Here is a 27,159-nt window from a genome sequence, read left to right as displayed (position 1 = left end):
AGACGACTATTTGGAAACTTGTGGTTTATCGACGTGGACGAAGGATCAAGAAGGAACTTAAATAACATAGTTCAATACGCTAATGGTTACTACTAACAAACCTGACGTTGTGTGACGCATGAGTTAAGTTACCGAGTTATCAACACTACTTTGCGACCTGACGGCGGTACTCAGAAGTCTTATCGTGATAGGAAAAAGGTCCACCATGTTTTTTTTGGGTTTTCATCCAATATTTTATTTCTGGCGACTTCGTGATGTTTCATTAATTCAGAAGAAAGGACCCTAAGATAAATTAGTTCGCGTGGTAAAATATTATTTGATTACATGTCACTTGCATCAACTGGAAAGGACTTCACTTTAAGTACCCCGAATACGAAAACTTCGACTTAGTTTTATTCTGAATAAACCGGAATCTCGTCATAGCTATACTACCTCTGAAGTTTTTTCCTCTTCCTCGTTAATTGAGTGATAAACGAAACAAAAGGTCGCCTAGAGCTAAGAGTCAACTTTTGGCGGCTGTACTTTTCTAGATGGAGATAAAGATTTTTCGTTACTTAATGATGTTTTATCCCATTACGAGTTTTAAAAAAAGATTTTTTGGACTCAAATCACTCGCTGAACATAAGTTGGCCGTATAAGTTTCGTTTATTTTTAAACCGCTCCATGTGCATTGTAAGGTCGAATTTTCGATAAGGCACGCAACTTGATGGCCGGCTATTCTAAAAGTTCGCCGAAACCACAACATGTTTTTATATTTCCATGCTCTTCTACCCTATTTTAGTCAGACACTTCACACTTCACACTTTATTATTTCACACTGTTTACAGAAAAAAATAACTTAACATAACATGATTTACAATGATATAGAAAAAAATACAAACAGAAATTAACTAGAAGAAAGAATATTTCATCGTGTACAGTGACCACAGTAGCCAATGAGCTTTCGAGTTGGTTACTGTCATGTGTAGATATGAGTTGGGGTTAGCCGCATGTCAAGTATAATTTAAATTAATAGTTACACTAAAGAGGACATTGATATCGTAAGAGAAGAAAGACATACATAAATGCAAGTTAGAATAAAGGAGAAATGCATATTGTGAAGCAGTATCTCATATAGCTAACGGTTAAACTATGGTCAGTTTTGAGTACTCAGTAAGAATCTTTTATACCGCTTTTTGAATAGCATGTATGGAAAACGTTTAAATTCAGGTGGTACAGATTCCCAGATTTTTATTGCAGAGAATTTAAATGTAGACATACCATAATTAGTGCGTACTGATGGCTTAAAGAAGTTTTGATTCGTAACATACCTGGTATTGTGAATCTCTGATGCAGGTGTGAGAATATTGAGTAGTACAGCTGGGGTGTTACTTTTGTCATTCTTAAGTTTATATGTAAAAAGTAATACTTTTAGTCTGTAAATATTTTCAAGTTTCAAGATTCCAAGAAGATTATAATAGGGGTTGACATGTTTTCTGCCATGAGGAAAGAACATGCTTCGTATACATCTATTCTGCTTACCGCAGATTTTATTCAATCTAGTTTTGTAAGCAGCACCCCAGCTGGCAAGACCATAGTTTTAGTATGGATAAATAAGGTATAATATATCTGTTTAAGCATATTAAAGAGCATTTATCAGTCTGGATAAAAATATCGTGGGAAAGAAGTTGGAGTTTTGCGCTGAGCCGAGATAAAAAGTTGTATATTTCCGGTCATGACGGTAGCGTCAAAGTAGGTGTCAAACAAAATTGCATTGAAAAAAAAACCGTTACGTGCTTTGTTCTCATTAAGACCAAAGGGTTTATCTAAATATACGAAGCAAGAAAAAACCCTCAAACTCGAATTTTGTGAAAAGACGAGCTCGGCAATTTGTGCCAGTTTTGATATTCGGTGTTGATCAAAAAACTAGCGTTTGAGCGCTGAAGCGATTTTCGCTTAGAAAAAAATCATTTTGTCATACTTACAAAAACCAAGGTGGTTTCGATTACTTTTAGACTTACGTAGATTCCTGGGCAAAGTTTGAAAGAAATCGATTTTTCGACCCGAAACACACCGGACCGTTTTTAGAGAGACTGCGTCTTACATGCGGAGCCTGCACAGTTGGCTTGCTCTTGGTAAGTTTATCATCATTAACATTTTGTTGAAGAGCCCTCGCCATAATGAAAATTATCGTCGCAGGCATTAATCAAAGGGATGAATTAGCGCTTAAAGTTACGGGTCTTCCAAGTGCTTGGTTTCTAATTTGTACATTGAATTCACTTCACACTCAAGGTGCATCCCAGCGTTAGGGAGTACAATGATGTCTATGGTATGACGAGGAAACCTTAGGAAAAGCGTTGATTGATTTACAATCGCTCTCATGGAAAGCAGTGATACGTCTTGAGGCTCATGTCACTTTTGAGGAACGTTTTTGTTTTATGCGAGGTTAAGAGTCTCGAATCAGTGCAAGTCAAGTTAAGTGCGATTGAAATTAAGGTCCAGTTTACTCTACTCTTAGAAAACTTTGAGCAGGACATCAGACTTTTACTGAATGATTTGTCAAACTTATTTAGAGCGAAAGAATCGATGGCGCGGATCGAGTCAATCAGCTCTCGGAACCTACGACATGCTGGCATTAATTTGTTCCGATTCTAGTTCTTGGCTTACCCTGTCTACCGTGAGTGCCAGAGGTTTTTCATGCGCGGTTTCCAGTTTCGGTTAGTCTTGACCCGCGCGAAAAGCCTGTGGAAAGGAGCGCCGTTCTTTTGATGGAGGGCGCTTACCAGTTATTGAGTTAATGTTTCAAATCGATCGAAGGCTCAAGTATTTTCAGAAATTATTGATTGTAGGTGGTTTTAGGTGGTTCTAAGTCATCCATATTTTAGTGCTTACGCTTCTCGAGACCGTGTCCGGCTACCGGGCATTTAGTCATAGCGTTTTCGAAATTTCCGTTTTCAACTCGTTTCTGTCCCCAGAGTTTTGAAATTTATTTTGAAAGTGCGCTTTCAAAACTTTCAAAATAAGTCCCCTTTAATTCAACGTGGTGAAGCCAGGACTCTTGGGAAATTTTGTGATCCGCTCGTTTCAAAATACGATATCTGTCTTATTATACAGGAACATCGTTTAGTCGATTTTTCTTTTCTCTATTTAGAATTCTCTCAAAACCTATTCGCTCGTGCAATAGATATGGCTTGCAAATAGCAAGGAACGTCAGTATTACTGGTGTCTTGGTGAATTCCTGTTTAATGAGACAAAGTTGCAAGGTAAGCTAGATAGAGTTGCAGCTTCCTCAAATTGTTATCGCACGGCCACTTGCAAACGTAATACTTTTTACACGAAATTGTCAGTTCCATTCCATCCATATAGATTTTAACTACAACGTCGATTACGGGCTGTGTTGACATTTTGTATATGTATAGTTTCGCTAAAAGCTTTGATTGAGTGGGCTAGATCACAGGAGATGTCGTGTTAAAACGCAGGCTGCAGACCGTGAAGACCGTGCAGACCGTGCAGACCGTGCAGACCGTGCAGACTGTGCAGACCGTGCAGACCGTGCAGACCGTGCAGACCGTGCAGACCGTGCATACCGTACAAACCGTGCAAACCGCGCTCTGTTGGCTCGAGAATTTCGACTGTTACGTTTTGTGAGACACTGACGAGTTCATTCATGACCTATCACGCAATCCACTTCGATAGGTATCCAATTTTTACAGTATTATGCGGTTTTTTTCAGCGTAAGAAAAAAATGACGTTTTCTCGCTAATGGAATTTTATTTTACGTTTCGGTGGACGTTAAACGACCAATGAAACCTATTCGGTGTCTGTGGCTTCTCAGGTCAAAAAGTGATTCGAACTTGTGGTCCAAGGAGAAGAAATAGAAGACCAGGCGTCGACGCAGGAAACAGAAAAGTTCAATGTTTGCACTTTATATTAACAAAAAATCAAAAATTCTGGTCCGCTCTTCTCCTGGTAATATTCGCGTTGATTGGTTACAATTATTGATTTTTTGACCATTCTGTTTTAGGCTACATAATTTTAGGCTATATAAAAGTCATGAGGTTCTACAAAACACCATAACTTATTGGATTTTATGTGAGTTTACAATCCTTAGAAGGCAACTTGGTTCTGGAATTCTGGAACAACATGCGGAGACGTTTGACAATTGCGTTGAACATGCTAATAACGGCTAACTATTTTGTAGGTCTGAAGTGATGGCATCAAAAGGCGGTTACAGGAAAATCTCTGGTGATGAAGAGAAAAATTTCAGTTTTGGATCTTTCCCTTTTTTTTCGTTAGATGAACGGAGTCCTTAAGGAGGGCAGCCAAAGACCTTTAGATCAAAATGACTTTTTACCCCTCTCAGACGAGAACTCTGGCCGTTTTGTCACCGACAAGCTTCAGAAGATCTGGGAGAGCGAGAAACATGACTGAAAGATGAATGGGAAAAGGCCCAGACTTTGGAAAAGCGTGTTTGATATGCTTTCTGTCAAAGATGTCATCATCATTTTGATGGGGAATATATTGTGTACAACTTCTCGCCTTCTCTTTCCACTGTTTCTCGGGTATCTTGTTTCTAAGCTTATGTCAACTGAGGCAGGGAATACTTATCAGCTCTACGCCTGCGCATTAGCTATATCTCTCAATGGTTTCATCGGTGGTCTTGGTATGCACCAGCAAGACTACAGATGTGAAATCGCCCTGAGGGGACTGGCTTACCACAAGGTAGGCACGATCTTAAGGCTCAACCGATTTCTCCAATGCCCTTAACACTCCAAATTAAGCCGAACAAACTTGAACACGTTTATCTATCCGATAAAGAATGATTTTTTTCTAGAAATCTTATCAATTTCAATCGACCTATGCTACGTGGAGACCCGGAAGGAGAGACTAATTAAACATCATCGCCAGTTGCAGCCTATACGAGAGTGAGCAATCCTGCTCACCAACAAAAGATTCGAAGGAACAAACAGTTATTTAGCCTGCCGTTAACGTAGAAGTAGGCCACAGAAACCATAACATATACAGCCGCGCTTCTGAGCGAGACTTAAAACGGTGCCGGAGTTGTCGCACTTTTTACACATTTAAAGAAAATTCGGTAGAAGTTTCGATGCTGTCGTCTCGAAACGCAGTCACGGTTATCTTTATACCGGAGATTTAAATCGTATGGTTTATGGAACAAACTTCTTCTCTTATGTCTAATCTGTACTCTCTTTCAGACGCAGATGCTAATACTAAGCTGCGCTTGGGCACAGCTACAGTGTCCGATCAGCGAATCTCCCTAATGAATCAAGTAGTTTCGGGGATCGGCACGGTCAAAATGCATGCGTAGGAGGACGAATATGGACAAAAGATAAAACATATAAGAAGGTGAGGTAAATTATCATTTTTATTCAGAAGTAGGCTCCAACAACTAGCATTATATATTCCCGTAATTGTTGACCCAAATTATTAAAAACTCGGAAATAGATAACCACATATCGTACTGGGAGATTTGTTAGCTAGGCCGTTTAAACATGCCCTCCCCCCCCCCCTCAAAAAAAAGGTCTAATCTCTTTACCAGTACTGATCAGTAGCCCATTTCATAACCGGAGGACTGGCCGGTCGATTAAACAATCTCAGTATATACTTAGTCGATAGTGTTAAAATGAGGAAGGGTGCGCTTGCTACCCGCTCACCTCGTTGATGTGTCAAACTAGAGAGAACACTGACGACGAGTCGGTTCGACAGAATGCCCACATAACTTATGATAACCCTTTATCTTCAGAAATGAAATCAGCGTCATTTCGAGGAGGGCAGCCATTCAGTCAAGCATCGATGCCTTGTCATACAGTGCAACGCCACTGGCCACACTGGTGTCAGTAATTACTATGGTGCTTACAGGGCAGACCCTCACGCCCGCCAATATTTTTACTCTCCTGTCGTTTATGGGTGTTTTAAAAGTGAGTGGCATGTTGAATATGACTCCTGGTTTAATGTTAACGTATGACGCCTACGTTTCACTCGGAAGAATCGAAGAATTCCTTCTTTTGGAAAATCTGTTGGAAGCCTCGGAGAGTGGTGAAAGCAACGAGCCCCCACAAAAAGCGAAAAGTACCTCAAGTGACCAAAGTTGCAGTTACTTGAGAAAAGAAGAGGGAAATATTAGGAATGTTTCCCTGTCTCGTGAAGCAACAGAATTAGGGCCTACTATACTATGTGTGTCAAGTTTAAGCTGCGCAAAAACGCATCGTGAAGATGAGTTTATTCTTCAGGATATCAACTTCTTTGCACCTTTAAAGAGTTTAACAGTCATCACTGGCCCGGTTGGAAGTGGGAAGTCTACTCTTCTCTCAGCGATCACTGATGAAATTTCGAACGCCAGTGGGACGATTGATTATGAAGGTGCTATCGTTTACTTGCCTCAGACTGCTTGGGTGTTCTAGGGAACGATAAAAGAAAACATTCTGTTTGGCCAGCCCTACGAGGAGTCTTAGTACAAAAGAACAATCGACGTCTGTGCTCTGAGAGAAGACTTTCAGCGGTTACCTGATGGTGACCAAACAGTTTTTGGAGAACGCAGCGAGGTTGTGAGTGGAGGACAACAGGCGAAAGTAAGTTTAGCTCATGCAGTTTATGCTGACGGAGATATTTATCAATTGGATGATCCACTGAGTGCTGTTGATTTTAAAGTTGGCCAACACATCTTTAACAAGTGCATCAGAGATCTACTAGGCGATAAAATGGTTCTATTTGCCTCTCATCAGCAAAAGCACATGGAAAATGCTGATCAAGTGATTGTGTTGTACAAAGGGCGTGTCCTCGACAAGGGACGCTTTACTGCGCTGCACGAAAAAGGTGTAATTAGTTGAACTGTTGACCCGCTCTATAAGGCAGCTCTGAAGGACAAAACAGTCTTATCTTGGCCACTCTCCTGGGAAGATAAGGAGGAACACAATGATGTTGAAAAGTGCTATAGAACATATGCTGTGCCCGATGAAGCGAGGAGTTTGGAGATGGCAAAGGAGGATCGTGCAATCGGAGTTGCGACATCCAGGCTTTATTGGGACTATTTCAGAAGTGGAGCACATCCTTTGTTGATAACTGGAATGGTTGGTTTAAGTCTCATTACTCAAGGTAAACTTGTTGTTAGGGTGAGTTTCAAACCTTGGGTCAGGCCCTAAAAGGGAAGACAGGAATCTTTTTTCTACATTTCTTTTATTCTATTTCGTGCAAATCATTTCGCAATGGCTATGCTTTTAACCAACAATACGCTTTGCTTTTAGATTAGATGGTAGAGTTGAGAGACGCTTCACAAAATTCTGACCATGTTCCCGATATCTCACTTGCTCGTACAAGCGCGAGGTAAGTGCGAGTCGAACGTGAATGGCGAGTCACGCGCGAAAGGAAGAGCTGAAGCCTTGCTCTTTGTGTTTCCCTTGCACTTGCCTGCACTCGCCTAAAAAAGGCCAAAAAACACGTTTCTGACTAATTTTCTGAGACAGAATGCAGTTTTCTAACAATATTTGTGTGTAACATGGTTGACTGCCTCATCTACTCCGTGACATCTATTCTGTGATACTTACATAAACATCTCCAAGATACAAACGAAAGTAGCTAACCAAAGCGAGTTGTGTCTAGGCCCAATAAATCTTATAATGTTTAACTGAATGATCATATAGAAATACTTTTCAACCACCACGCCTTGATCTTATCTCTTTCAGCCATCATAGCTGCTCCAGACTTGTGACTCTCGTTTCTTGCAAAGCTAAGCCCAGAGGATCAGAAGAACAAGACTTATCTATTTGTCTTCGCCTGTCTGGTTTGCGCGTGTTTTTATAGTTACTATCATTCCAAAAACATTCCTGGCGGCAATGCAAAGGCTCTGCATTGCCCCCAGGAATGTTTTGGCTAACAACTCATCTACGCAGCCATCATCATTGGAGAAGCGATTTAGGATTCTTCCTACTGGGTTTGAATCAAAGAACAGGACAAGTGCTTGTAAAATGGCCACAACCATTTTATCGTGAAGACGCTCAGCGCACTTTAGAAAAAGTAGGAGGAATCCATAAGCCCGAATTTCAGCATTTTCGATGTGCTTTTGCTGATGAGAGGCAAACAGAACGATTTCATTGCCTAGTAGATCTTTGATGCACTTGTTAAAGATGTGTTGGCCAACTTTAAAATCGACAGCATTTAGTGGATCATCCAATAGATAAATATCTCCGTCAGCATAAACTGCATGAGCTAAACTTACTTTCGCCTGTTGTCCTCCACTCAGAACATCGCCGCGTTCTCCAACAGCTGTTTGGTCACCATCAGGTAACCGCTGAAAGTCTTCTTTCAGAACACAGACGTTGATTATTCTTTTGTACTTAGACTCCTCGTAAGGCTAGCCAACAGAATGTTTTCTTTTATCGTTCCCGAGAACACCCAAGTGTTTTGAGGCAAGTAAATGACGGCACCTTCATAATCAATCGTCCCACTGCCGTTCGAAATTTCACCAGTGATCGCTAAGAGAAGAGTAGACTTCCCACTTCCAACCGGGCCAGTGACGACGGTTAAACTCTTTAAAGGTGCAAAGAAGTTGATATCCTGAAGAATAAACTCATCTTCACGATGCGTTTTTGCGCAGCTTAAACTTGACACACATAGTATAGTAGGCCCAAATTCTGTTGCTTCACGAGACAGGGAAACATTCCTAATATTTCCCTCTTCTTTTCTCAAGTAACTGCGACTTTGGTCACTTGAGGTACTTTTCGCTTTTTGTGGGGGCTCGTTGCTTTCACCATTCTCCGAGGCTTCCAACAGATTTTCCAAAAGAAGGAATTCTTCGATTCTTCCGAGTGAAACGTAGGCGTCATACGTTAACATTAAACCAGGAGTCATATTCAACATGCCACTCACTTTTAAAACACCCATAAACGACAGGAGAGTAAAAATATTGGCGGGCGTGAGGGTCTGCCCTGTAAGCACCATAGTAATTACTGACACCAGTGTGGTCAGTGGCGTTGCACTATATGACAAGGCATCGATGCTTGACTGAATGGCTGCCCTCCTCGAAATGACGCTGATTTCATTTCTGAAGATAAAGGGTTATCATAAGTTATGTGGGCATTCTGTCGAACCGACTCGTCGTCAGTGTTCTCTCTAGTTTGAAATATCAACGAGGTGAGTGGGTAGCAAGCGCACCCTTCCTCATTTTAACATTATCGACTAAGTATATACTGAGATTGTTTAATCGACCGGCCAGTCCTCCGGTTATAAAATGGGCTACTGATCAGTACTGGTAAAGAGATTAGACCTTTTTCTTGGGGGGGGGGGGGGAGGGCATGTTTAAACGGCCTAGCTAACAAATCTCCCAGTACGATATGTGGTTATCTATTTTCGAGTTTTTAATAATTTGGGTCAACAATTACGGGAATATATAATGCTAGTTGTTGGAGCCTACTTCTGAATAAAAATGATAATTTACCTTACCTTCTCATATGTTTTATCTTTTGTCCATATTCGTCCTCCTACGCATGCATTTTGACCGTGCCGATCCCCGAAACTACTTGATTCATTAGGGAAATTCGCTGATCGGACACTGTAGCTGTGCCCAAGCGCAGCTTAGTATTAGCATCTGCGTCTGAAAGAGAGTACAGATTAGACATAAGAGAAGAAGTTTGTTCCATAAAGCATACGATTTAAATCTCCGGCATTAAGATAACCGTGACTGTGTTTCGAGACGACAGCAGCGAAACCTCTACCGAATTTTCTTTAAATGTGTAAAAGGTGCGAGCCTTAAGATCGTGCCTACCTTGTGGTACGCCAGTCCCCTCAGGGCGCTTGCTATTTTGATCCCCAATATTTCACATCTGTAGTCTTGCTGGTGCATACCAAGACCACCGATCAAACCATTGAGGCACATAGCTAATGCGCAGGCGTAGAGCTGATAAGTATTTTCTGCTTCAGTTGACATAAGCTTAGAAACAAGATACCCGAGAAACAGTGGAAAGAGAAGGTGAGAAGTTGTAGACAATATATTCCCCATCAAAATGATGATGACCAAAAAAACAAGGAAAAGATCCAAAACTGAAATTTTTATCTTCATTACCAGAGATTTTCCTGTAACCGCCTTTTGATGCCATCACTTCAGACCTACAAAATAGTTAGCCGTTATTAGCATGTTCAACGCAATTGTCAAACGTCTCCGCATGTTGTTCCAGTATTCCAGAACCAAGTTGTCTTCTAAGGATTGTAAACTTGCATAAAATCCAATAAGTTATGGTGTTTTGTAGAACCTCATGACTTTTATATAGCCTAAAATTATGTAGCCTAAAACAGAATGGTCAAAAAATCAATAATTGTAACCAATCAACGCGAACATTACCAGGAGAAGAGCGGACCAGAATTTTTGATTTTTTGTTAATATAAAGTGCAAACATTGAACTTTTCTGTTTCCTGCGTCGACACCTGGTCTTCTATTTCTTCACCTTGGACCACGAGTTCGAATCACTTTTGACCTGAGAAGCCACAGACACCGAATAGGTTTCATTGGTCGTTTAACGGCCGCCGAAACGTAAAATAAAATTTCATACGCGAGAAAACGTCATTTTTTTCTTAGGTTGAAAATAACCGCATAATACTGTAAAAATTGGATACCTATCGAAGTGGATTGCGTGATAGGTCATGAATGAACTCGTCAGTGTCTCACAAAACGTAACAGTCGAAATTCTCGAGCCAACAGAGCGCGGTTTGCACGGTTTGTACGGTCTGCACGGTCTGCACATTCTGCACGGTCTTCACGGTCTGCAGTCTGCGTTTTATCACGACATCTCCTGTGATCTAGCCCACTCAATCAAAGCTTTTAGCGAAACTATACATATAAAAAATGTCAACACAGCCTGTAATCGACCTTGTAATTAAAATCTATGTGGATGGAATCGTACTGACAATTTCGTGTAAAAAGTATTACGTTTGCAAGTGGTCGTGCGATAACAATTTAAGGAAGCTGCAACTCTATCTAGCTTACCTTGCAACTTTGTCTCATTAAACAGGAATTCACCAAGACATTAGTAATATTGCCGTTCCTTACTATTTGCAAGCCATATCTATTGCACGAGCGAATAGGTTTTGAGAGAATTCTAAATATAGAAAAGAAAAATCGACTAAACGATGTTCCTGTATAATAAGACAGATATCGTATTTTGAAACGAGAGGATCACAAAATTTCCCAAGAGTCCTGTCTTCACCACGCTGAATTAAAGGGGACTTATTTTGAAAGTTTTGAAAGCGCACTTTCAAAATAAATTTCAAAACTCTGGGGAGAGAAACGAGTTGAAGAAGGAACTTTTCGAAAACGCTATGATTAATGCCCGGTAGCCGGACACGGTCTCGAGAAGCGTAAGCACTAAAATATGGGTGACCTAAAACCACCTAAAACCATTTAAAACCACCTAAAACCACCTACAATCAATAATTTCTGAAAATACTTGAGCCTTCGATCGATTTGAAACATTAACTGGTAAACACCCTCCATCGAATGAACGGCGCTCCTTTCCACAGGCTTTTCGCGCGGGTCAAGACTAACCGAAACTGGAAACCGCGCATGAAAAACATCTGGCACTCACGGCAGACAGGGTAAGCCAAGAACTAAAATCGGAACAAATTAATGCCAGCATGTCGTAGGTTCCGAGAGCTGATTGACTCGATCTTTTTCACGTTTGGGACTCGTAAGGATGCCGCTTGTAAGTGCGGTAATTTTAGGGAGGCTATAAGCTACATGCATCTTGCGAGATTTGCAAGTTCTGTTTATCACACTCGCTCCAAATGTCACTGTGCTTTCCGTGGTTTCCTATTCTCAGTCAATTTCATTTTTTTCTCTGAATAATGTACCAACTTATTATAAAACTGTTTTATTTTCTGTGTTGTACGCTCGCTCCGCAGCCCGATTTGAAGCAATTTCAGATGGTTAGGATTACTCGGATTTCCCTGAAACACATCACCCCTGATTTTATTTTACGCAACCTCATTAAATCTCCGACTACCTGCTGGCGTCCCATTGACTTCTGTTAGACGTTGAAAAAAGCAAACCTTGAAAACTCAGACCTCGAAAGCACTGAGCTCGAAAACGTAGTCTATGACTCGAAAAGCCTTAAGGCTCTTGGTGCTACTCCTGTGTAAAAAAATTTCTTTGTGTTTTCCCTGGTCATGCGACCCACTGGATGGGCAAATGTCGCAGACAATGACTTAATTTTCAAGTGTCAAGCGTTTCTAAAAATTAACTTGGTGTTTTGGTGGACAAATTCTCCGAGCTAGTGAAAAAGATAACTTCAATGCTCTTTCAATTTTTTGGCGGTTTAATTAAGCTCTTTGTATGCCCATGATTAGGGTTCACTCAAATCTGTCTACCGCCGTTGACGAACGTTGCTGTGAGCGGAAAACATTCGTTCAGTTTTTTCGTATACAAATAATTTGGAAATGTTGTCTGGAAATTTTGTCCAATGAAGAATGGACCGCAGTATGACATCAATTAATGGTTTTTATTCAAATTTTCGACTTTATTTGTTGTCTGAATAGTTCTGCGCCATCGATTCTTTCGCTCTAAATAAGTTTGACAAATCATTCAGTAAAAGTCTGATGTCCTGCTCAAAGTTTTCTAAGAGTAGAGTAAACTGGACCTTAATTTCAATCGCACTTAACTTGACTTGCACTGATTCGAGACTCTTAACCTCGCATAAAACAAAAACGTTCCTCAAAAGTGACATGAGCCTCAAGACGTATCACTGCTTTCCATGAGAGCGATTGTAATTCAACCAACGCTTTTCCTAAGGTTTCCCCGTGACACCATAGACATCATTGTACTCCCTAACGCTGGGATGCACCTTGAGTGTGAAGTGAATTCAATGTACAAATTAGAAACCAAGCACTTGGAAGACCCGTAACTTTAAGCGCTAATTCATCCCTTTGATTAATGCCTGCGACGATAATTTTCATTATGGCGAGGGCTCTTCAACAAAATGTTAATGATGATAAACTTACCAAGAGCAAGCCAACTTTGCAGGCTCCACATTTAAGACGCAGTCTCTCTAAAAACGGTCCGGTGTGTTTCGGGTCGAAAAATCGATTTCTTTCAAACTTTGCCCAGGAATCTACGTAAGTCTAAAAGTAATCGAGACCACCTTGGTATTTGTAAGTATAGCAAAATAATTTTTTTCTAAGCGAAAATCGCTTCAGCGCTCAAACGCTAGTTTTTTATCAACACCGAATATCAAAACTGGCACAAATTGCTGAGCTCGTCTTTTCACAAAATTCGAGTTTGAGGGTTTTTTCTTGCTTCACATATTTAGATAAACCCTTTGATCTAAACGAGAACAAAGCAGGTAACGATTTTTTTCAATACAATTTTGTTTGACACCCACTTTGACGCTACCGTCATGACCGGAAATATGCAACTTTTTTATCTCGGCTCAGCGCAAAAATTCCAACTTCTTTCCCACGATATTTTTATCCAGACTGATAAATGCTCTTTCATATGCTCTAACAGATATATTTAAATTCTCTGCAATAAAAATCTGGGAATCAGTACCACCTGAATTTAAACGTTTTCCATACATGCTATTCAAAAAGCGTTATAAAAGATTCTTATTGAGTCCTCAGAACTGACCATATAGTTTAACTGTTAGCGATATAAGATACTGCTTCACAATATGCAGTTTTCCTTTTATTCTAACTTGCATTTATGTATGTCTTTCTTCTCTTACGATAACAATATTGTCTTTAATGTAACTATTAATTTAAATTATACTTAACATGCGGCTAACCCCAACTAAAATCTACACATGACAGTAACCAGTTCGAAAGCTCATTGGTCACTGTTCAGGATGAAATATTCTTTTTTCTAGTTAATTTCTGTTTGTATTTTTTCTATATCATTGTAAATCATGTTATGTTATTTTTTTCTGTAAACAGTGTGAAATAATAAAGTGTGAAGTGTCTGACTAAAATAGGGTAGAAGGGCATAAAAACATAAAAACATGATGTGGTTTCGGCGAACTTCTAGAATAACCGGCCATCAAATTACGTGCATTTTCGAAAATTCGAAAATTCGACCTTACAATTAACATGGAGCGGTCTAAAAAATAACGAAACTTATACGGCCAACTTAAGTTTAACAAGTGATTTGAGTCCCAAAGAGCCTTTTTAAAACTCCCAATGGGATAAAACATCATTAAGTAACGAAAAATCTTTATCTCCATCTAGAAAAAATACTGCCGCCGAAAGTAGACTCTTAGCTCTAGGTGACCTATTGTTTCGTTTATCACTCAATTAATGAGGAAAGGGAAAAAACTTCAGAGGTAGGATAGCTATGACGAGATTCAAGTTTATTCAGAATAACACTAAGTCGAAGTTTTCGTACTCGTGGTACTTGAAGTGAAGTCCTTTCCAGTTGATGTATGTGACATGTAATCAAATAATATTTTACCACGCGAACTAATTTATCTTAAGGTCCTTTCTTCTGAATTTATGAAATATCACGAAGTCGCCAGAAATAAAATTTTGGATGAAAACCCAAAAAAACATAGTGGACCTTTTTCCTATCGTGATAAGACTTCTGAGTACCGCCTTCAGGTCGCAAAATAGTGTTGATAACTCGGTAACTTAACTCATGCGTCACTCAACGTCAGGTTTGTTGGTAGTAACCATTGGCCTACTGAATTATGTTATTTAAGTGCCACTCTCGCTAAGAGCGGTCCTCTCGACTTCCCGTCGGGAAAAAGTTTTCTTTCATTTTTTGCCCATGAAAAGGGTTTAGGACACGTGTTTCAAAAGTAGATTAGTTGTTCTCCGATTCTCTTTTTTTGCGTCGCCACAAGCCAAAAATGATTTTTGGCCAGACCACCCTTGTGAACAGCGATCGAAAGTGTAAATTTCAAAGATTTTGTCTAGCGCGCAACAACTGCAACAATGTAGCTCACGGAATTCTATCTTGCAACAAGTTACAAGGTGTATTTAGTTAGTTCATAGACAAAATATGGAAACTTCAGCTGAAATATTTTTCATACTAGCGTGATCAGAGGAGACCCTTCTCTTCGACCTTAATTTGCATATCAAAAATTCCTTGCTTTGTACGAAAGAATTCTCAAAATGCAGGCGTTAATCGGGCTGAAAAAGCATATCAGTGCATAGTTTATACACCAGTGAGGTCACGGATTGTCTCAAACCCGCGGGTATATCTCTAGCTTCCATCCACCAACTTCTTAAAAACAACGTAAATTCACGTGTTTGCTCAATTGCGCTCGTGTCAAAGATCATTTGCATGATTCTTAGAATTGACCAAGATCTCCTTTTGACCGTTCAAACTTCGTTCGTTTATCCTCTACGTTGAGGATTTTACGTTTTCACAGCAACTGAATAGAGATTAGATGCCGAGTTTTCCTAAAACGTTGCGTAAACGTGATCGGTCGTAACGCTTGCGCGCTTGCGTGACTTACAAAGTAGACAAAGGTGATCGGAAGGCGCCTTCTCGATAATTTACGTTGAAATATCAGGTCACGAACAATGCACAGTGTGGAGAAGATCAAAATTAAAGAATAAAATCTGGCAGACTGGTCATAACAGACCTGCCGCGTCGCTTAAAAGGACACAAAAACAAGGTTAATAGGTTACAGTGCTTATATTTACAAAACAACACACATACACTCTGAAATCATTCTTGCAGTTTCTCCCGAGATTTAGTATACGAAACTCGATGAACTAACCCTCCTTTCCGCAGATTTTTTTTCATCACTAATGATGTTTAACGCTCTTATGGACCGCAACGGTTTTAAGGGACAAACTCGACATTCCCCTGCGACCATCAAAATCAATTCGACAAACCCAGCTTGATATATTACGTGAGGTGATTGTGCAAATTTTCCTCTTGCCTTATAGCCTGTTTCACGGGTTCTACAAATTGAAACCAAAATTAGTTTGTGTAACGAATTAGAATCGAAAGTTATTAAAGTGGACTGAATTACATTTTAAAGAGAATTTTAACTTTTAAAAAGGTTTACTTAATTCATGGAAAGCAAAGATCGGAGTGGCTTTGGGTATTTCAGCCCTGATTTCTCTCCTGGAATACCGGTGTCAGCGAATTTGGACTCCCGGTCCAAATCCGCCAGCGGATATGAACCCCCTTCGCAGATTTGAACCCCCCCTACCAAAAGTTCCTTTTAAGTATCGTTTGTATCATACTTGGTCACTAATTCTATTTGGAAGCTTTTTGCCGATATTCTTTTCCATCACAAAACAACATTCCTCAGTAAAGGTAAAGAAAAACAGCCATTTCGTTCCAATTCCGCCGTATGTATTATAGCGAGTCGTCCAGTATACGCAATAATGAAATGCGAACAAACTACTGCATTCGAACTCTTGAAATTGTTTCAGTAAATCTTTGCTTCTTCTGATGCGAATCAACATTAATACGAAACGTCATAACATTAGTGGAGACTGTTGCATCCCGTCACAAAAATAACTCAGTCTGATTTTCTAATTAAATAGCATTAAACAGTTTCTGAACAAGAACAAAGTAACAACTCCTACTAAAAGTCGTTCGTAAAGCCTATGGTAAGTAAAAATGTTTCTATTCTGAGCAATTGGAACTCTCAGCTTATTTTCAAAGGAAAATCAACATTAATGTCTACGTCCTAACAAAAGTGGTGACTATTACATCGAACTCAATCTTCCTTTCTAATTTCAACGAATATTAACCGTTAGGAAATAACACCTTAACAATTACGAAGACGTTCAGAGTCTAGCGGTTTGCAGACAATGCAGAGCCACTTGCCCTCCAGGGCAGTCTTATATCCCTCGCAGCTCATGTGCAACCATTCCTCGCACAACTCGCACTGTACCATGTCGTCCAAACACTCGGGCATTGAACAATAACAAAACAAATTAAAGTCAAAAGTTTGTCTATTATTGAATGTAACGGTGTTCGACTTTCGCGAAAAGGGTCATTTCCAGCTGCCAATTGCATGTTTTGAATCAAAAACATACTTTAATACGCACTGGAACGTCAAATATTTCTACTAGAACGTCAAGGATGATGTTTCACTCAGTTTTTCTGGGGGTCCAAATCTGCGGAGTGGAGTCCAAATCCGCTGTGACACCGGTTCAAATTTCCCATCTTCACCCCCGGTAAGTAGAATGCAAATTCGTGGCCAGCAAACACTGTTGTGGTTTAAAATTATTTTTCTACTGGCTAATCCAGACAAGTTTCAGTCTCTGAACATTTATCCGTGGAAACTCAATAAGGACAAGAGAGACAAGATGCTGAATATAATCGATCTGGACATTGTGAACACGGAACTAATCAAATTATTAGGAGTTCACATAGATGATAATCTCAACTTTATTGAGCATACTAGCAAATTATGTAATAAGGCAGGACAGAAAGTCGGAGTACTCTCTCGTCTTCGAAACTTAATACCCTGCAAGGCTACGCTGCCACTGTATAAATCTTTTATAATACCCTATTTAACTTACTGCCATTTAACTTGGCATTTTTGCAAGTCATCCGACAAAAGGAAGCTAGAACGAATACAAGAAAGAGCCCTAAGGGTGATATATAAACCCCTTTCTGACAAATTTGAAGAACTTTTACGACGTGCTGATATACTTTCTTTATATAACAAACGGCTTCAAGATATCACTGCACTTATGTACAAAGTTAAACATGGTCTCGTACCTGATGGCGTTTCCAATATATTTTTGCGCAAAGGTTCTACTCGCTGCGGAATCGTGACTTCGCATTACCACGTTTTTAGTGTGACTACACGCTACCAACACTCTGTTAGATATCTTGGGCCATTCTTATGGCAAAAACTTACCGTAAATCAAAGGAATTCCCCCTATTTACCCGTTTTTATTGACAAAAATAGAAAATTGGATCTTGCAGACATTTTAACCAACAACAGCAAGGGCTGTAATCTTTGTAACCAATAGAATTAGTTCTATTGTTAAATGGTACCATATATATAAGTGTAGTATAATATACCATATAATATAAGTATCATATGTTAATTAGTGTTGCTATTTTATTGGTGTCCTCAATTAGTCCATCTGGCCTTAACACATTGACATTTAAATAAAGGTTTTACTTTACTTTACTTTACGAGGTAATATGTTTGGAAGAGACTGTTATAGAGTTGTTGATCTTACATGGAACTTAATAAAGCTGTGCCGCTATCTTGTAGGCCTGTAGTTCTTCTCATTCCTTCTGCTTGTCCGAAATCTAAATTTATACTCAACGTGAATGTTGACATGATAACCTGTTACTCTCTAATATTAGACCCTAAATCTGAAAATACCGAGGCCGTTGAACGGTTTCCTATTTCTGAATAAACTGCGTTACAATCAAGATATTTTAACCTTAGACCGCGTCTCAATTGATGTTTATCATTGAATCAGATTTGTCAAATCCTTTAACTTTTCCACCTTTCAAGACCAAAATCTTCTCGCAGTCTTTTATCGTGTTCAAACGGTGAGCTATAGTGATGACAGTTGACTCCTTCAGTTTGTCCCGCACTACATTCCAAATCGTCTGCTCTGTGTCTGGGTCAACATGCGCAGTTGGCTCGTCCAAGACGACAATTTTACTTCGCTGTAGCAGCACACGAGCCAAGCAAATTAACTGCTGCTCTCCAACACTGACATTAGCGCCATGCTCCAGCAGTTCGTGATCCAGCTTGGCCTCAAGTGTCTCGACAAAATCTTTCAGTTGCACGTCCTCTAAAGCTTGCCATAATTCAGCGTCTTGAAACTTGTCAAAAATATCTAGATTTTTCCTCAATGATCCGCTAAAAAGAACAGGACTTTGGCCAAGAACCGAGATACCTCGTCGAGCTTGTTGGAGACCTATGTCTTTAACTGGAACATTGTCAATGATTATCTCTCCATCAGCATCAGGCATGCACATAAGAGCTGCTACAAAAGATGACTTCCCAGCTCCCGTACGGCCGACAACTCCAATCTTCGCTCCTCCTTTGATGATAATATTGATGTTTTTCAACACTTGAGGTCCTCCCGGATAGTACGTCAGTAATACATCTCTGAACACAATACTTCCTCTCCGAGGCCAGTCTTGTGGGGGTGTTCGTTCTTCCGCGTATCCGGGTTCACGGTCAAGTTTGGTGTAGGTTATAACTCGCTCAACTGACGTCATGTAGTTTTCCACTTCAGAGGTTTTTCTAACAGCGTATTGAGTGGAGCTCAGAGTTTGGATGACGTAAACAAGAGCGAGACCAGCGTAAGCTGAAAAAAAGCTAGACCTTGAATTTATAAATTCCGGACTAGTTTTCTCTTGTTGGCTCAAAACATATAACGAAAACTTAGGTTTTACGTCTTTCTTAGTGTTGTTGTTTTGACCCCTGGCTAAGTAAGTGCAGAGGAGTTATCAACACAAGTTTCCCAACTTGAATCATAATAGACACTTCAACGTTTGCTTAGCAGTTAAGCTACCCGAGCGACTCTCACGTTTCTGTCGCATATAGAAACCACCCGTTGATAATAGGAGTGCACGTATTTTCACACTTATTTTTTATTTATTAGTTCATGCTGTGTCAATACACGACTATATAAATTCTTACTTTACATAGAAAACCAAAAACGTTACTAAGAATCTTGAGCTTACCGGCATCTTGAGATACCAAGATTGCAGCCACAGCAACTGCACCGACTAACAAGGAAGCGAGACAGTCCAAACGTGCACCGAGCCACCTACCGCTGGCCATCACCATAATGTACGCCTGATTATGAACATCTTCATATCTGAAGGGATGAGTTTTTATCACAATGTGTTATAATAATGGAGTAATTTTTTAGCTGACTGTCGAAAATAAACCGGATTGTAGAAGCTTTGTATTACTTTAGCTCGTGATGGGCCCGACAAACTCGCGCAAAACAAACCGCTTAATGGTCGTGCGCGTTTTCCCGCACTCAATGCCGTTTCCTTGTTTTTATGTTAAGTCCTCTTTCACTACTTGTAATCTTTTCTTTTGTTCCGACTGGCTTGTTGTTCTCAAACTGTTTTTTTTCCCACAATCACTCCAAAAAACACTCTAAGGAGATTACATCAGGTCTGCACATTGAAGTGAGACCAGTGTCTCCTTTGGCCTGACATTATAACGTAGTCTTTAAAGAAATTCCGCCCGACCCCACCCTCTCAAAAAGATATTACTCTCAAGAGAAACATCCACAAGCTTCTAGCTAAGTATCCGAAAGATCACTTCCGTAACCACATCTCAGTCATAGGTATGCTCCATTCGTCCAGATGAAGTGAGAGCCGCTGGAGCCAAGTTTGTTTACGATATGGGTACTTTTCCACTAAAAATGATAAATCCCCCCCCCCCCCCTGCCACCTCAAAGAAAAAAAATTCTTAATTGTTCACTATCGCAACTACATATTGTATACTAAGGATAAAATTTATCAGAAGGAGAAGACGAGTGGCACTTGTCTGTATTTCCTTTGAACTCATATTGATAATAGGACTGAGTGGAGTCCAATTCGGTCCGTAATCATACATGTTATTAACGGTAGAAACAAGAAGAAGCATCCGTAAGCTTCTAGCTAACTGTCCGAAAGATCACCTCCGTAACCAAATAGCATTCTTAGGTATTCTCCATTCACCCAGATAACGTAAGAGCCGCTAGAACCGAATTTGTTAACGATATGGGTATTTTTTCATTAAAAATGCTAAACTCTCCAAAACAAGCCAGCTCTTAATTTCTCAATTGTTCACTATCACAACTACATCTTGTATACTTAACATAACATTTATCAGAAGGAGAACACGAGTGGCACTTATCTGCATTTCCTGTGAAACTCATAATGGAGTCCAATTCGGTCAGAAATCATCAGAGCGATTAACAAAAGCGGACGACTGCGAAGCAGGAGTCTGATTTTTTAAACCACGCGTATTATTGTGGTTATTATTGTGGTATTGTTATTACAGAATTGGACGACATGACGTTCTCTTACTAATTGATCAAAACTATGACAAAATTAGAGAAAGAAACTAGACATCAGTTATACGTTTTCATAAAAAAAAAAAAAAAAAAAACTCGGCGAAATTCCCGACAACAGCGCGGGCATACACTTACACGCAGACATGACTTGTCAACTGTCCTACTACACTGTCCAATTACAAGCACGACACTGACACTGTGCTATTAGTGCTCTAATCGGGCTGGTGATAACCAATCACGTTCGATACATTTGTTTCATTTTTGACAAATCTTGAAATTTCTGCGTCACGCGATCTTGTTGATTTACCGTTCTTATTATGGTTCTGTTGAAATCCTATCAGAAGGACGAAAACCGCACAGAGCAATTACTGTAGTCTTTCCGCTTGTCGTGTATTGCCGCTAAATAAGAAAATTAATGGCTCACAAAAAATAGGCAATCATGAGTCATTTGTGCCCTGTACATTTATTGGCTCTGGTACCACAGACTGGATCAATGTCCCCAACATACCTGTAAAGTGCATCCACAAAATCTGTCTGTCTTCCTCTCGTTCGAATCGTGTCAAGTCCTATCAGGGTCTCCGAAAAATGAGCGAACACTGGGCTTCGGGATATCGACTCTAACCTCTTTAGTTCTCTGGCAGTCTTCAAGTAATAGTCGGATAGAAAAACGACCAGCACGGAAATTGGAACAACAAGAAACATCAGCCAAACATTTGTGGAAACTGTAACCAGAATTTGGGTAAATATCACCAAGAGCATCTGCATTGCCGCCAGGAATGTTTTGGGTAACATCTCATCTACACAGCCAATGTCATTCGAGAAGCGATTTAGGATTCTTCCCACTGGATTTGAATCAAAGAACAGGACAGGTGCTTGTAAAATGGCTACAACCATTTTATCGTGAAGACGCTCGGCGCACTTTAGACAAACATGGAAGAATCCATAAGCCCAAACGATAGTAAATATAAAACACACGCCAACCAGACAGGCGAAGACAGATATATAAGTCTTGTTCTTCTGATCCTCTGGGTTTAGCCTTGCAAGAAACGAGAGCCACAAGTCTGGAGCAGCTATGATGGCTGAAAAAAACATCTTTAATATGTAGTGGTTGAAATGTGTTTCTATATAATCACTCAGTTGAAGATTATAAGATTTATTGGGCCAAGGCACAACTCGCCTGGATTAGCCACTACCGTTAGTATCTTAGGGATGTTTATGTAAGCACCACAACGTCACAGAATAGATGAAGCAGTCAACCATGTTACCCATAGATATTGTTAGACAACTGCGTTTGATTTCAGAAGTTAGTTTGTAGAGCGAGCGTTTTTTAACCTTTTTCAGGCGAGTGGAGGCAAGTGCAAGGGAAACGCAGAGAGAAAAACACCAGCTCTTCCTTCGCGCGTGACTCTCCATTCACTTGCGCTTGCCTCGCGATTCTACGAGAGAGCGCGATATCGGGAACATGGTCAGAAATTTGTGCATTGTCTCTTACCTTTGCCATGTAATCTAAAATCAACGTGTATTGTTGGTTAAAAGCATAGCCATTGTGAAGTTATTTGCAAGAAATAGGATGAAGGAAATATAGAAAAAAAAGGTTGCTGTATTCCCTGTTAGGGCCTGACCCAAGGTTTGTAACTCACTCTAACAATAAGTTTACCTTGAATAATGAGGCTTAAACTAACCATTCCAGTTATCATCAAAGGATGTGCTCCACTTCTGAAGTAGTCCCAATAAAGCTTGGTTGTCACAACTCCGATTGTGCGATCCTCCTTTGCTATTTGCAAACTCCTTGCTTCATTGGGCAGAGCATGTATTTTCTGGCACTTTTCAACAACATCGTGTTCCTCCTTATCTTCGCAGCCGAACGGCCAAGATGAGTCTGTTTTGTCCTTGAGAGCTGCCTTATAGAGTGGGTCAACAGTTGAATTGATTACACCTTTTTCGTGCAGCTCAGTAAAACGTCCCTTGTCGAGGACACGCCCTTTGTGCAACACAATCACTTGATCAGCATTTTCCATGTGCTGTTGCTGATGAGATGCAAACAAAACGATTTTTTCGCCTAGTAGATCTTTGATGCACTCGTGAAAGATGTGTTGGCCAACTTTAACATCGACAGCACTCAGTGGATCATCCAATAGATAAATATCTCCGTCAGCATAAACAGCGCGAGCTAAACTTATTCTCGCCTGTTGTCCTCCACTCAGAACCTCGCCGCGTTCTCCAACAACTGTTTGGTCACCATCAGGTAACCGCTGAAAGTCTTCTTTTAGAGCGCAGACGTCAATTATTTTTTCGTACTTGGACTCCTCGAAGGGTTGACCAAACAGAATGTTTTCTTTTATCGTTCCCGAGAACACCCAAGCAATCTGAGGCAAGTAAATGACAGAACCTTGATAATCAATCGTCCCACTGGCATTCGGAATTTCACCAGCGATCGCTGAGAGGAGAGTAGACTTTCCACTTCCAACCGGGCCAGTGATGACTGTTAAACTCTTTGAAGGTGCAAAGAAGTTGATATCCTGAAGAATAAGTTCATCTTCATGATGCGTTTTTGCGTAGCTTAAATTTGACACACACAGTATAGCAGGCCCTAATTCTGTTGCTTCACGAGAGAGGGAAACTTCGTCCGTATTTCCCTCTTCTTTTTTCAAGTAACTGCAACTTTCGTTACCTGAGGTACTTTTTGCTTTTTGTTGGGGCTCGTTGCTGTCATCACTCTCCGAGGCTTGCAACAGATTTTCCAAAAGAAGGAACTCTTCGATTCTTCCGAGCGAAACGTAGGCGTCATACGTTAGCATTAAACCAGTGATCACACTCAACATGCCACTCAATTTTAAAACGCCCATAAACGAAAGCAGCATAAAAACATTGGCGGGCGTGAGAGTCTGGCCTGTAAGCACCATAGTAATTACTGACACCAGAGTGGCCAGTGGTGTTGCACTGTATGACAAGGCATCGATACTTGACTGAATGGCTGTCCTCTTCAAAATGACGCTGATTTCATTTCTGAAGATAAAAGTTGATCATAGGTTATGAGGGCATTCTGTCGAACCAACTCGTCGTCAGTATTCTCTCTAATTTGAAATATTAACGAGGTGAGCGGGCGGCACCAGGCGGGCCGCACCCTTCCTAATCGTTCACGTGCGTCTTTTGCGAAAGTCCGTCTTTTGCGACCCCACGATAGCGCATGAAAAATAATAATGAGATGAGATGTTCTACCTATAATAATGAACGATTATTCTCCGAAGTGGAGTTGATATCTATTTACCCGCACGAGTCGCTTGAAGATGAATTGCAAAGGATATTCGGAGGTTTGAGGGCCAATCAAAGTGCATTTTCAACACTATCTACTCATTATATCCTGAAATTTTTTAATTGACCGGCCAGTCCTCCCAGTCCGGTTATGAAATGGGTTACATGAGAAACTTATTCTTTGTAAAAAGAGGAATTGTGATTGGCTCATACCGCGGTCCAAAGCGTTTTTTTGGAGGGACTTGTTTAAATTGCGTAGCTAATAAAACTCTTAACTGAGAAGAGGCAGACTTGTAGTTTTTGAATAATTTGGGTCAACAATTACAGGAATGACTAAACATAGTTGTTTTAGCCTACTTCTGATTGAAAATGACTTAATAACTTACCTTCTTACATGTTTTATCTTTCGTCCATATTCGTCCTCCCACGCATGCGTTTTGACCGTGCGGATCCCCGAAACTACTTGATTCATTAAGGAGATTCGCTGATCGGACACTGTAGCTGTGCGCAAGCGCAGCTTAGCATTAGCATAGGACAAGACGGCAAAGTATGGCATGAGAATACACAGAAGGAGCACACCCGTAACAGCCTGCCAACCAATCAGATTGTAGATAAGAAATGTTGCCCCCGCATAAGCAGGAACTGCGAAAACGGCTGAGAAAAAGAACTTGACTGTCTCTTCTTCCATTCTTTTAACATCATTTGATATCAGGTCAAATAAGCGTCCTGCAGTGAATTTCAGTAACTTCTGCTTGCTGAGTAGAAGCGTCTGAAAGAGGGTACAGATTAGACATTAAAGGAAAAGTGTGTTAACGATGACTTTGTTTCGAGACGAGAGTAACCAAACCTCTACCAAATTATCTTTAAAATAGTGAGTAAAAAGAGCGACAACTCCGGCGCCATTTTGAATCTCGTTCATAAGCGCGGCCGTATACGTTATGGTTTCTGTTGCCTACCTCCACGTTAACTACAGGCTAAATAGCTGCTTCTTTCTTCGATTCTTTTGTTGGTGAGCAGGATTGGTTGCTCTCGCAGAAGCAGCAACTAGCGATGATGATTAATGGCATAAGCCGATCAGATTTCTAGAAAAAATAATTCTTTATCGGATAAATAAATATGTTCAAGTTTGTTCGGCTTAATTTGCGGTGTCTAGGGTATTAGAAAAATCGGTTGAGCCTTCGAAAAACGCAGAGAATACTATTGAGGATCGTGCCTACCTTGTGGTACACCAGTCCTCTCAGGGCGCTTCCTAATTTGATCCCCAATATTTCACATCTGTAACCTCGCTGGTACGCACCAAGACCACCGATCAAACCATTAAGACACAAAGCTAATGCGCAGGCGTAGAGCTGATAAGTATTCTCTGCCTCAGTTGACATAAGCTTAGAAACAAGATACCCGAGAAACAGTGGAAAGAGAAGGCGAGAAGTTGTACACAATATATTCCCCGTCAAAATGATGATAACATCTTCGGCAGAAAGCATATCAAAGACGCTTTTCCAAAGTTTGGGCCCTTTCCCATTCATCTTGCAATGATGTTTCTCGCTTTCCCAGCTTTTTCGAAGCTTGTCGGTGACAAAACGGCCAGAGTTCTCCTCTGACAAGGGTAAAAAGTCATTTTGATCCAAAGGTCTTTGACTGCCCTCCTTAAGGACTCCGTTCATCCAGCGATAAAAAAGTGAAGATACAAAACTGACTTTTTTATCTTCACCACCAAAGATTTTCCTGTAACCGCCTTTAGGTGCCATCACTTGAGACCTACAAAATACTTAGCCATTATTGGCATATTCAACGCAATGGTCAAAGGTCTTCGCCTTTTGAACCAACCTGCCCTCTGAGAGTTGTAAACTTACATAAAATCAATTTAGTCACGGTGTTCTGTAGAACCTCATGACTTAGAATAAGCTTTGTGCTCGAAGAATGTCGAGTTTTCCTTTCTCTACTTTTTATGAACGTTTAATTTTCTTGGCATAGTTAGTTTGACAGCGGTTGCTAACCTTATTTTTGTCTGAAATTTTGCGCGAGAGATTTGCGCGCGGCCGGCCAAAATTGATCACCTTGCTTGGGTGAGCCTGTTGATTTCCAGGCTCCCTCTAGATAGAAACTAAGGAAGCGGCATGGAACCAACTTTTCATTCCGAATTGAGTTTCAACGATTTTTCGCCATCCCGTTTTCCTTTTTGTCTCCTCTACGCGAGAACTTGTCGCATACATGAGAAACTTATTAGTCACAAAAATAAATCATTAATTGTAACTAATCACACACGAGATATTGAGACCTTAGAAACCTCAGACACCGAATGGGTTTCATCAAGCCAGTTTGTTTCAAAACAGTTTCAAAACACTTTGTGTTTTTTCTAAGACAAATTTGAATAATTGCTATTCCTTTGTATGGAGAGCCAAAACCAGTTCGAGGGTATTCCACAAAATGATCAACATGTAATATCAATTTCTATCATTTGTCCTTGAAAATGGCAAGATCACAATGTCACAAATAAAGTCCCAGCAAACGATAGTGGGTAATAGAGAGTATCTTTTACTGTGACAGAAGAATTAGCAAAAGTTTCAACAAAACAAGTTACGCAACAGAGAGTATCTTATGCGAAACGCAACGCTCGTGCATCTCGCGATGCACGGTCATAATGAAACGCAGACCATGCAGACCGAGTAGGAGTTGGGGCAAATTTGAATGGCGGCAGAAGATAAAAGACAAAGTGGGGAGGGGTAAGGAACAGAAAGCGAACTGGTCAGCAAAGCAACTCAGCACCTTATAATCCTCGTCAAGTACGTTACGTCGATTTGTTAGACCTTAAAAAGACCAGTTCGTCTCGTCCTGGGAGATCGTTTCATTCTTTTTACCAGCCGAAAAACAAACAAATAACTTTTGGTAATATAATTTCTTACTAGGGTCTCCGAAAATTATTTCCAAATGGTGTTTTTGAGTGACATTTAATCAGTA

At 40.3% G+C, this 27,159-nt stretch overlaps 1 protein-coding gene across 1 annotated transcript; it reads right to left on the bottom strand.

Moving 5' to 3' along the window:
* Nucleotides 1-17,479: 17,479 nt before the first annotated feature.
* On the bottom strand, nt 17,480-25,949 carry LOC113674067 (ATP-binding cassette subfamily C member 4-like). The gene is made up of 6 exons (XM_089189073.1): nt 25,419-25,949; nt 24,588-24,970; nt 22,607-23,955; nt 21,458-22,028; nt 19,616-19,752; nt 17,480-19,236 (listed from the first exon to the last, which is right to left on the bottom strand). Exons 1-6 carry the CDS (start codon nt 25,947-25,949, stop codon nt 18,368-18,370), a joined length of 3,840 nt encoding a protein of 1,279 aa, XP_089045199.1. The 3' UTR covers nt 17,480-18,367.
* Nucleotides 25,950-27,159: the final 1,210 nt, after the last annotated feature.

This window comes from Pocillopora damicornis, chromosome 12 (assembly GCF_964200805.1).
Source record: "Pocillopora damicornis chromosome 12, jaPocDami1.2, whole genome shotgun sequence".
Classification (NCBI taxonomy): Eukaryota; Metazoa; Cnidaria; class Anthozoa; order Scleractinia; family Pocilloporidae; genus Pocillopora; species Pocillopora damicornis.
Note: the sequence above shows the minus strand (reverse complement) of the source record. Positions and strands in the feature narration are given on the sequence as shown.